Genomic DNA, 11,828 nt, shown 5'->3' on the forward strand with positions numbered 1-11,828 from the left:
TTTTTACATTCAGTATTTACGTAATTAAAGTAAAGCTAAATCATCATCATCTATATCCATGAATTCATCATCTTCTTCATTATCGTTACCATTCTCCTGTTTAGGCTTCTCTTCGGCGGCACTTATTTGATGTTGATGTTCTCTCTGGAATTTTTCTAATTGTTCTAAGTTCCAAACAGATACACCTTCCTGGTCATTAGGATTGGTAGGTTGAGCTAAACTTCTTAAAAATTTCTTAGCATTAGCTAAAGCCATATCAGTTGACAAGTTAGTATCTGAATCATTTAATGCTTGAGCAATCCATTTAGGTAATTGATTTTTCTTCCGTGAGAATCTTCTATCAGCTAAGACCATAATACCGTAATCATCTTTACCTCTCAAGACTCTACCTAAGCACTGAGCGGCATGTCTCATTGCATCGAAAGATAAGAAATCATTTTCTCTTATTTGATAATGATCTCTTAAGAATTCCAAACGAGCTTTCAAGATTCTGGATTCAGTATACTGGAATGGAATACCGATCATTAAAACCGTTCTACCATAATGATGGTCAAAATCAATACCCTCAGAAACTTTTCCACGAGCGACTGATAATAATATGGCACCCCTCCCATTAGAGCATGCCTTCCTATAAGTCTCCAACGCTAAAGATGTTTCTTGTGCATCAGGTGTTTCTACAAGGATTAATTTATATTTCCAAACTTCATCTAACACACCCATATTCTGCCACATAGAAATAATAGATTCCATATATAAATAGGACGGAAAGAAAACAACCATCCCATCCGGAACAATTTTGGCAAATTCAATTAATAGGGAACCATAGTTTCTAACGACGGACGGATCATTACGTATTTCAAATCTTGAAGAAATTGACACTTGGTCAGATCCCTTTGTTACTATCATTGGTAAGAACGATCTTCTTGCTAATGTCATTGTATAAGATTCTTGAATAACAGTCTGGAAATTAAGCATCTTTGGATACATGTCTAACGGAGAAATAGTACCTGAAGTTATGATAACTGATGAAAATCTTTCGAACACAGGCTTGATGGCGATCGAGGCATCTAAGCAAGTGAAATGCAATATTGGATTTGGAACAGTGGAGCCTTCAGTCTCAAACGGCTCTAAAATTAATTGAAATCCTGTATCATAAGTTGATACTAGTGTGGCGAAAGTAGCTATATCTTTCAATGCTGTGAAATCTTCAATTTCAGAAAGTTCCAATGTTCTCACTAAAAGAGACAACCTTTCCGAACAAAATTTTAAAGGTTTTCTATCTATAAATGTTAGATCTTTTAGATGCTGCAAGAAACTTATAGGAGTTTCGCTAATGACGTGTAAAACCTTCATTCTAGTTTTCAAGTATTCAATAAATCTCTTCAAAAATGAAATAAAGTGCTCAGCTTTTCTTATGTTACCAGGTATAGCTTCATCTAATAAATCTTGTGGTAATGTAGGATTACTCATGAATAGCTCTTCATCGCGAGCTATTTCGGCTTGCCTCAAACCCTCTACTAATTTTTCATATTCATTCTGAAGTTTTTCGCTATCCTGTGACTTCATATCATCTACCGCATCTCCCAATTTATTAGCCCCTCGAGTAGCTCTTTTAAGAGTATCGTCGGTAAGGTCCAAAGATAGGGATTCGATACAGACGTTATCAATATTATGCGCTTCATCAAATATAATTATACTGTCCTTCGATATCTCTTTGGATACACGATCAGCAATTTTGGGATCCAACAAATAGTGGTATGAATAAATAATAATGTTACAAAATGGTATCATCCTTCTTACTGTGAAATATGGACAAGTACCAACCTCTTTACAATGATTGATCAACGCATCAAAAGAATACACTCCCGCCGGGATCAAATTATGCTGATCCATTTCATTAAGCAGTTCATGAAATGAGCATAATGCATTAGCTTCTGGATCTTGTGTTTGCTCTGTATTAATTAACCCATTTTCAATCTTTTTTTTTAACTGCCCATTAGTGACTCTTCTACACTTTTCATCAACCACAATTCCTTTACGTTCTTTCGATATAGTCGGATGTAAACATAAGTTTTTTCTACTTGATAATCCCAACCCTCTAAACTCTTCCACATAACCTAATTGCTCAGCTCTAAACTTCATTAAATTATGCAATTCTATCAATGCTTTTTCAATCTCAGACATGGTACGAGAACAATAAACAACCTTCCTATGTTCAGGGTAATGCATTTGGTATGCAACCGTTATAGATAACAACGAAATAGTCTTTCCAGTACCCGAAGGCATCTCTAATATACAATTTCCACCTACATCTAATGTCTTCTTTATATCACACATATATGCATATTGCTCGGGATAAATCCTAGGATATGGAAATAGAATTGGCAAGTCATCTATGTAAAACTTCATCGCTATATTGTATGTAGTTGTTGTGCCAAGTGTCGATTCAGAATCTACTGGAAAAAACTCAATATATTTTATCTTTACATCAGATAAATCCTTCGCGAAGTGTTTTTTTTTATATTGATAATTGACTAGCAAATCGATTATCATGCATTTGAAACAAGATACATTATGCTAATTATATATACATACTATAACCGTACGATACTAAGATAAACACTTGATATATTATAATACATTTTTACAGGGATTCTTACTCATTACCAATGCTTTTCCCCTAATACCTCATACCCCATCATTCGACATATTAAATTGCAATACACTTTCGAATATACGGCTCATAAACGGCTTAGACCCCAAAGTTTTGCAATATCAAATTAGACAACTTAGGGAATATGACATCAGATGTAGAACCGCTAACTTTGTACAAGACATCTTTATTATTGTAGAAATCCTTCAATGAACCAATCTCCTTATTATATTGATCTAATCTTTTTTGAAACACTTCTGCTGTGTCATCTTCACGTTTTGATAATGGCTCACCTGTGATATCATCTTTGAAAGGCACCCTTGGTGGATTGTAGTCTAAATTATAAACTCTACCACTGGGAACATGCACCCACCTAGCCTCTATTCTTTCCAAAATGACCTTTTGATCCACATCCAATTCAACAACCATGTTTATATTGGAATTATTTGTATGCAACGTGTTGTCTAATGCAACAGCCTGGTTTGACGTACGGGGAAATCCATCTAATAACCAAGCAGCTTTTTTGTCTAACCAATCCATCTCGTGTAACTGTTTGGTAATTAATCTCACCATCGTTGTATCTGGAACTAATTTACCATTTTTGATATACTTAGATGCCTCGAGGCCAATACTAGTGCCCGAGTTTATCTGATTTCTCAAAATATCTCCAGATGATAATGAGTTTATTTTTGGAAACTGGAGCAATAACTTAGTTGTTTGAGTACCTTTCCCGGATCCTGGTGCTCCTAACAATAACAATCTAGGCGGTTTAACGAGAGGCATTAATATAATGATAGAGTAAAGAATAAAAAAAAATGGGGAAATAATAATATAAATAATCGTTACACGAAAGAAGCTCGGATTTACTGGAACAGAAATGAGTCTTATCAACCGCACAAGCAAATTTTGTTGGAACCGAGAGATGCTAAAGATTTTTTTCGGTATTATGGATATATAAAAGAGGCGGTCTTGACTTGTATAACGAAAATCATGTAGTTTCAAATCCAACTCTAAATTGATTTCTGAAACTAGAACAGGTTCCAGCTTTCGTATACAAAACCCTATTCAAAAATATGGATTAAATAATTTTATCTTTGTAATATTAAGTAAACTACTTATTCCACTAATAAGATTCATTTTTATTTTTTTTATTATTAAAAAGGTATTTTCCTTCATTCTAGTAATTGTAAATTTATAGTCTGTTTTTATGTTACGAATGTCTATAAGAATCATTTGTAAATAGAATTTGTAGTGACAATATGCCACACGGACTTAATTACAAGTAGTATATCAATGCTAGATAATGGGATTATTATTAATACATAAAAGAAAATAAAGAAAAGTACAGTGCCTCTATTTAGATCATATTTGGGCGAGAACAGCGATCTATTCTTCGTCGTCAGAATCAATAATTCTCCGCTTCTTCCTTGCTTGCTTGTTATCTTCTTCTTCTTCTTCTCTTTGATGAGTGGATTGTTCGTTATTTTGCAGCTCTTCTTCGGTTTCGTCTCGATTACTATACTTAGAAGCACCTTCGTCCTTTAATTTCTTCAATCTTTCGGACCCCTTTTCAAATTCTTCCTCTTCTTCGTCGTCGTCGAAGCCCTCTTCTTCTTCCTCTTCGTCGTTGGCAATGAAATCGTCTTCCTCGTCGTATTCTTCATCACCATAAGTTCTTTCGAATCTTTCGTAGGCAGGCTCGTAAGAGTTTCTCATGCCAGGCACAGGACTGTTTGTTCTTTCTAATCTTTCTTCTTGTAATCTTCTCTTCATTTCCATCTGTCTCTTCATTTTAAGCGACTTCTTTTCATTTTCATCGGCCATTCTTTGTTTTAATAACGGATCGTTATCCGTAATTGTGTTCAAGATTTTATCTTTCTTTTGAATATTCTTAACTGCCTCAGTTAATTTTTTATGGGTGGATGTAAAAGCTGACGATGGCAATAAGTTTACCAGCTTGTTTATTATCGAATCATTTTGTAAAATTTCGTAATCGTCATGAGTTTTAACCAAAAAATTATCATAAACCGGTAATTCTTTATAATCAAACATTTCGCTTCCTATTTTCAATGAAATTGATCCGTCATTCCATTGTACAAAATGGGCATTTGATTGCTTAATGATTTCATCATTACCACTGTTAGTGTATCTCCATCTTATAGTATTTTCATTCAATAATTTTTCTGCATTCAAATCATTTTGGACTTGCTTTGCATTCATAGAACTATTCTTTCTTTCAATTGCATTTTGACCAACTTTTTCCTTGAATTCAGTAGGGTCGAATGGATGGGCTTCTACATTCAAAAACACTGGCATTTTCAACGTATATGTGTCTTCCTCTGGCTTATGTGCTACAGCATGACGAGGTAAAGCTATATCAAGTGTCTTCAACTCGTGTTCCTCTTTGTCGTCGTCGTCGTTTCCATCTGTATCGTCCTCGTCTTCGTTATCTTCACCATTCTCCATCTGCGTTTCAGTTTGTTGTTCATCATCTTCACCGAATAAGTCATCAACCTCGTCATTTTCCTGATTCATACCATGATCATTTGCTTCTAAATCTGACATTTCGATCTAAAGCAGTATATCCTTCCAAATAGAAATAGAAATAGAACGTATTACAGCTATTTTACTGAATTTTTCAGTCAAAGATTGACATTTCAAAATTTGGTCAATACACGTACAACCGACCTTATGGCTTCGTATAGAGATCATTAATAAAGATACACTAATATACAATAGATTGAACAATTATGAGTACACTTAGAGACTCAAGATTAACGAAGTAAAAGAAAAAGGGTACAAGTATAAATAAATAGAATTAATACACGTTATCATACGAAACTTCCTTAATATTACAAACAAGTTATGCCAATCACTCAACTTTAGTGTTAGATACCGTCACCGGTGGAGTCGAAACAACAATAGAAACATTGGGAGTGAAATTTGCTTCGTCGAGAGCATGATTGCCATCGGTAACAAATTTAAACTCATCTGGGCTAATTACTGAGTTTTTAATGTCCACTTCCGGTGTATCGTCGTCATTTTCATCGTCAGTGATTTCGAAGTCATGGTCTGAATCCACAATAGACAAAGATTTCGAATTGACATTATTCTGATATCCAACCAAGTCTTCGTGGTTGGATGATGACGATAAGGATTTGCTATGATAACGTTTGAAAGCAGGTTTGTTCAATAAAGAGGATTCCATACCTAACGGGGTTGTACTCGTTGATGTCAAATTACTGGCAGCATCTTCCGATTGCTGAGATAACTGGTTTCGTTCTTGCTGCTGCTGATATTGTTCTCGCGATGGGATATGTGACTGCTTTGATTCACAATCAGTTTGGCCTGCCTTGTCCAATGACGTAGAAGAAACTTGCTTCGATCTGGACGTTCCCAGTTTTGCCGGATTCTGGTTCGGTAACAATATATAGGCATATTGAATTAAAAATTCAACTACCAATTGGGATAATGCATATTCTATCGGATCCATATCATGACTTGGATGCGATAAAATAGATGGTTGGAATATTGCCGCTAAATTTCTAGACGGCATCAAATTCTCACTGGAGTTATTTTGCACCATTGCCAATAAATCTAATATATAAAATAATAGTTGTTTCGATAAATTCGGTAAATTGTCAACCATTGCCTTATATTCATCAATGGCATCATGTATATCTTTGGTTAATTTCGTATAATTCTTTAGCTTCTTAGCTTTGCTTTTACCGTCGATGTTATTCCTATTAGCAGCTTGACTTAAATCTGCTTGGGATTGAGAATTTGACTGAGGGTTAGGCTGCGATGGAGATGGACTTTTCGATGCATTTTTTGAATCCCAAACGTCCTGTGAACCTTGCGAGGTAGACAGATTTGATTTATTGAATCTCCCAATATTTGTTTCTGTTAGCGGTTGAGAGTCATTTGAGGACAATAGCTCAGGATTTGCATTGGTTCTTTTATCATCATTATTTAACGAAAGATCAGTAGTTGACTTTTTATATGGTTTGTTTGGATTTTCCGCTTTGTATTTCATATAGTGTATTATTCTTTGTCTCTTTCTCAATGGTTCTCTAAACGATTCATATAAATCCAAAGTTATTAATGGTTCCGGTAAAGCATTTAAGTATCTCCTTAAAACTGACGCGGCATCGTGAACTGTATAGCCATCCCAGTTCAATTTTTTTCCAAAGTCTGGAGGGGAATTAAATATCAATTGTAACTCTTTTACTCTTTTCGAGGAACCCCCAACTCTGAATATACCTTCGATATTCAAACCGTTTGCTTTTAAATAAACCCCACACTTAGCTACCACAATGGGGATTTTCCCATATTGTAGAACATGGTCGGAGTCTTCATTTGTCAATATTGAAATTTTGGCTGATGCCTGTTTTATAGCTTCCTCCAAGGACACGCCAAAGTATTTACTGTTTTCATCCACAAGGGGATTATGTTGTAAAAATGAGTCTCTGTGCTGTCTTATACTAGAACTCTTTTCCGATTGATTAAACGAGTTCGAACGCACTCTGTTCAAATTATTCGTCGACCTCGACTTGTGGTGTAGTATTGGCCTCAAAAACTCCTGATGCGAATGCGGACTGTGCACCTGGGTCTGGCTGTTATTTATCGACTTCGTAGGCGATCTTGATTCCACGGGAAACACGTCGCTATCAGAGGGCACATCGTTGACACTGTCGCTGGACATAAGACTGCCCCGCTTCAAGTTCTTGACCCACCCGAAAATAGAATTCCTGTTAGTTGGCGACAGCGAATGGCTCATACTATTAGACTCTGATTATTCCGCCAACGCTTTCACTATTTTCCTGCAAATTACTAATGTCAATCACAAATGACCAAAATCACCGTCTAATTCTAGCCTTCTTTTTCTTTGCAAATACACTCTATAAAGATACCTCTCCAGTACCTGTATCCACAATTATCGTTGTAACTTAATTGATCCGTTTAACCGCAACTATTAGCTCTCTAAATCTCTGATGCAATAACTGCTCAGTAAATAATGCTATTGCTATCTTCAGTATATTATACTACCAAATCAGTTTATACGTTTACAAAAAACTCTATAACTATAGTCTTTCAATACGAACACCGTTGTAACTGATATTTTTAGCTTTCTAGGTACTTTTACCTCCTTTGTACTAGTATAAAGTAGTACTATTGTTATTAATGTCCTTTTTTATTTTTAACCATGAACATGTGGTTTACAGGTTGGAGTTGCAGCCCCCATGTTTTACAGTTTAGATAATAGGCGAAGTCTAGACTTACTTATACCAGTTATTACTACTTTGGACATCAATGTCTATTTACAATCAAGATCAGAGTATATTTATAGAACTATGAAGACTATTAATTCAATTGGACGTAATTTCCGGGAAATACACCGGTTTGACCGTTGTACTTTCCAGTCCACCACCCGTTGGTGTCTTCGGTTCTTTGTAAAATTTCGATGACCGCACCAGCAGTGAAGCTTAAGTCACCTTGGGCCTGCGCCGAGTAGTCGTATAATGCGGTACAAGTCTGGGCAGCAGGAGCACTTTGGGGAGTGGGAGGTGGCATACCGTAGGCACTTGGAGGAGTCGATACGGCTGCTGCAGATGAGGATGGGGAGCTGTATCCGGCATACGAACCAGACGTTGGAGAAGCTATTTGGGCTCCATAGGCAGGTTGAGCGCCATAAGCAGGCTGGGCACCATAAGCCGGCTGGGCACCATAAGCCGGCTGGGCATCAAAGGTAGGCTGGGCGCCAGGGCCCTGGGGCGACTTGTAATCGCCATATTGTGGAGTTGTAGGCGACTGTACACCGTACTGTGACCCTTCAGGAGAATAAGGTGGCAACTGGTCTTGGGTAGTGCCACTGCCAGCCGTGCCTTGGGCCATGAGTTGATGACGTCTCTTGGTGGCATCTAATTTGTTTTTGGCATGCCCCACCTTGAAGTGGGTAATGCCGATGGCATCTGCACGTTCTTCGATGTCACCCTTCTTCATGGTGTACGCTTCGACGATGTCGGAGTTCAAGTCGAAGTACGGGATCTTCAATTCTTCCATTCTGGTGTACAATGTATAGAAAATGTTCAATTGCATGTAGTAGAAACTGATGAACAAGGGCTTGATGAAATCGGATTGCATCTGGAACAACACGGGTAATTCGTCCTTCAACATATTGTTGTAGTAGTCGTATTCCTCTTGGGCGATCTGCATTTCTGCCTCCGCGCCGTACATTTTTTCTTCGTCCTTAGGAGTTTTCTCCTTCTTCTCGGTGTACTTGGTGTACGTCCGCTTCCGGCGATCCAAGTCCACTTGTTTGTGTTCTCTCTTGGTGGCCATCTTCCGGATCGACTCAATCACCTTCAACAATTCCTGTGCTGGGTTGACAATTCTCTTTTCAATCAACTCCAAGTCCGGTTTCAATGTCTCCTTCAATTCCTTCACCACCTCTCTGTATTGTTCCGAGGCCTGGATCCCATCAGGATTGTCCTCTGGCACCGTCGCACTTGGGTCTGACAATCTCCCACTGATAGGCTTGTAAATTTCTTCAATAGCCTTGGAGAAGTCTATTTGATAATCTAACATCCCATTGACTGCAGCAAAATATCTCTTGGATTCGGTACTCAACTTCTTCGTTTCCAATTCCAATTCCCTAAACCTACGCTCGGCATCCATGTAAACAGCATCCAGGGTGACCTCTCCCATGTTCAACTTCTGGCGGAACGTTTGAGGCGCCCTAACAATCGATTTCTTTAAACCTTTGAATGACATACTTCAATTAATTGCCTCCCTCTGTATACTTTCAATGTTATTTTAACTATCTCCCTACTTGGTCCGTATGCATTTTCAAGCTCCAAGCAATCTGATGATGGTAGTGTGTTGCACAATTATTCTCAAATTGGTTACCCGATGGATTTTGGCAGAATTTCAATTTGCAGCCACAAATCGAGTACAATTAACCACTAATAGATTTTCTTCTGTTATACGTCCCACACCTTTTATGGATCAGATACTCATAGAAAGGTAAGTATCTGCTTGAAATACGGAACATCATTAATGGACGGTAATTTTAGGAGAATGTCTGGTGAAAAAGAACCACATAGGCCACAGCCGACGGCCCTTGGGCGCTTCGAATTGATTATCAAGTTTGTATTTAGATGTGCTATTTTGCCATGGTTGCTATGGGAATTGGGGTTTCGGTCTTATTATAAGACTGTTCTTGGAGTATTTGATATGATATTCAAGGTATTACTGTTATTGATTGCTCCGGAAAATGGTGGATTGTTTAATGGAATCAGTGGGGATAATGGGCGGTACGGTGTAAATAGTGCCGGTGGGGTTGACATAGATGGATTGTTTGACGACGTTCTCAGGGAAGGAAAAGTTAATGTAGAAAAGAAGTCTGATACATTTATTCTGAGGATCAATTCCAGGTACCGGTGGGTGATAGACGGGATTGAAAGCCAGCAAATATGGCAGTCGACCCGGGAAAATGTAGAAGAATTATACTTTATATTCGAGAAAGCGGATTACGTATTCGATAGATATGTCAAACACTCGCCGTTTTGTGTCTTGAACAAGTTGAACCCCAATGGAAAGAAGTCCCACTATGAATATGACGGCATTCCCTTAAGTAAGTTCGAGGGCTTTGGGAGCTACCTTCTGTACAAACGCTTAGGAACTAAAACCCTCACAACCACAAAGCCGCATTTACATCCAATACTTTCTTCTACAATGACTGCAATACAGAAACCAGTGGTAGCAAAACGCGAAGCTCCAAAAGCAGAAGTAAATCCCACCGTATCCAGACTGACCCAAACTGAAACTATCAAGCCCACTAAGGAAAGGACTGTGAGCGTTTTTAGTCCCCCGGTGTTTAATTTTGCAGCTAACTCTTTTGCTCAGTCGGTATCCAACGAATACAAGCATGCAAGTCCCAAACGTATCAAATTAGATAATTCAAGAGTTCAAGTCCCCAGTATAGTCAAGCCGAAGCAAGACAAACCGAGACCGCCTGCAATCGTCACCAAGCCTCGGGTCATTAATATTGAATTTCCAAACAAACAGAAGTCTGGATTTAAACTTTTAATTAGGCCTAAACATGAACCGAGTATTAAAAAGCAGAAGCAAGGTATTGAGGTCTTATCCACCTCAAACACCAAGAGAATCACGAAATCTATATCAGTTGATGATGTAGAATACGTAGAGAAAGTTAAGCATGCAATCAAACAAGTATTACCCAAGCCCGATTATGACGATGGGTCCTTGGGTCCTGTAATTTTGCGACTCGCATGGCATTGTTGCGCTACTTACAATAAATTCACTGGTAATGGTGGTTCGAATGGTTCAACTATGAGATTTGTTCCTGAAATTACTGATGATGGCAACTCTGGTCTTGACATTGCACGTTCTGCACTCGAACCTATAAAACAAAAATTCCCTGATATCACCTACTCGGATTTATGGACTCTAGCTGGTAAAATTTCTATTCAAGAAATGGGGGGTCCGAAGATACCATGGAGATGCGGTAGAGTTGATTGCATTGACGATAGATATGTCCCACCCAACGGCAGGTTACCATTCGCATACAAAAATGCCAACCATATTCGGGAAACATTCGGTAGAATGGGGTTCAATGATAGAGAAACCGTCCTGTTATTGGGTGCACATGGTTTGGGAAGATGTCACAAGAGGTTCAGCGGATGGGAAGGAAAATGGACCGAAAACCCCACTTCGTTCTCTAACGACTTCTATAAGGTGTTGTTAGATGAAGAATGGAGTCTAGGAACGGTGCCGGAAACCGGAAAAGAGCAGTATTATAACAAAGACAAATCCCTAATCATGCTAAATACCGACATTGAGCTAATTAGAGATCCTCACTTCCTACATTTTGTTAAGCTATATAGTCAACACCAAGCGACATTCTTTCAAGATTTTGCCAACGCCTTTGGAAAGCTCTTAGAGTTGGGTATAGAAAGAGATTCCAACGGTAACGTCTTACCCAAGAATGAGTTCTATTGATCTATATAGCTATTATATTTGATCGTAAAAATTCGGATTTTGCGACATAAAATTTCGTCATTTCTTTTCGTAATATCGGATGATTTTTTTTCCCAATAAGTAGAGATAAATTCTTCGAATTTGAATTTGATAGAAGATAAATAAAACATAG

At 37.9% G+C, this 11,828-nt stretch overlaps 6 protein-coding genes across 6 annotated transcripts; 1 reads left to right on the forward strand and 5 right to left on the reverse strand. All coding sequences in view use genetic code 12, as the record gives it.

The window, feature by feature from the left end:
- Positions 1-24: 24 nt before the first annotated feature.
- DEHA2G12056g (DEHA2G12056p) lies at positions 25-2,409 on the reverse strand (the record flags this gene model as incomplete). The annotated part of the gene is made up of 1 exon (XM_462055.1): positions 25-2,409. The coding sequence occupies one exon, from the start codon at positions 2,407-2,409 to the stop codon at positions 25-27; it is 2,385 nt and encodes a 794-aa protein (XP_462055.2).
- A 343-nt stretch (positions 2,410-2,752) lies between these two features.
- DEHA2G12078g (DEHA2G12078p) lies at positions 2,753-3,436 on the reverse strand (the record flags this gene model as incomplete). The annotated part of the gene is made up of 1 exon (XM_462056.1): positions 2,753-3,436. One exon carries the CDS (start codon positions 3,434-3,436, stop codon positions 2,753-2,755), a length of 684 nt encoding a protein of 227 aa, XP_462056.1.
- A 603-nt stretch (positions 3,437-4,039) lies between these two features.
- Positions 4,040-5,218, reverse strand: DEHA2G12100g (DEHA2G12100p; the record flags this gene model as incomplete). Its single annotated transcript, XM_462057.1, has 1 exon — positions 4,040-5,218. One exon carries the CDS (start codon positions 5,216-5,218, stop codon positions 4,040-4,042), a length of 1,179 nt encoding a protein of 392 aa, XP_462057.2.
- A 307-nt stretch (positions 5,219-5,525) lies between these two features.
- DEHA2G12122g (DEHA2G12122p) lies at positions 5,526-7,433 on the reverse strand (the record flags this gene model as incomplete). The annotated part of the gene is made up of 1 exon (XM_462058.1): positions 5,526-7,433. One exon carries the CDS (start codon positions 7,431-7,433, stop codon positions 5,526-5,528), a length of 1,908 nt encoding a protein of 635 aa, XP_462058.2.
- A 584-nt stretch (positions 7,434-8,017) lies between these two features.
- Positions 8,018-9,427, reverse strand: DEHA2G12144g (DEHA2G12144p; the record flags this gene model as incomplete). Its single annotated transcript, XM_462059.1, has 1 exon — positions 8,018-9,427. The coding sequence occupies one exon, from the start codon at positions 9,425-9,427 to the stop codon at positions 8,018-8,020; it is 1,410 nt and encodes a 469-aa protein (XP_462059.2).
- Positions 9,428-9,712: 285 nt separating this feature from the next.
- DEHA2G12166g (DEHA2G12166p) lies at positions 9,713-11,677 on the forward strand (the record flags this gene model as incomplete). The annotated part of the gene is made up of 1 exon (XM_462060.1): positions 9,713-11,677. The coding sequence occupies one exon, from the start codon at positions 9,713-9,715 to the stop codon at positions 11,675-11,677; it is 1,965 nt and encodes a 654-aa protein (XP_462060.2).
- Between the last annotated feature and the right edge of the window lie 151 nt (positions 11,678-11,828).

The sequence above is a fragment of the Debaryomyces hansenii genome, assembly GCF_000006445.2.
Source record: "Debaryomyces hansenii CBS767 chromosome G complete sequence".
Taxonomy (NCBI): Eukaryota; Fungi; Ascomycota; class Pichiomycetes; order Serinales; family Debaryomycetaceae; genus Debaryomyces; species Debaryomyces hansenii.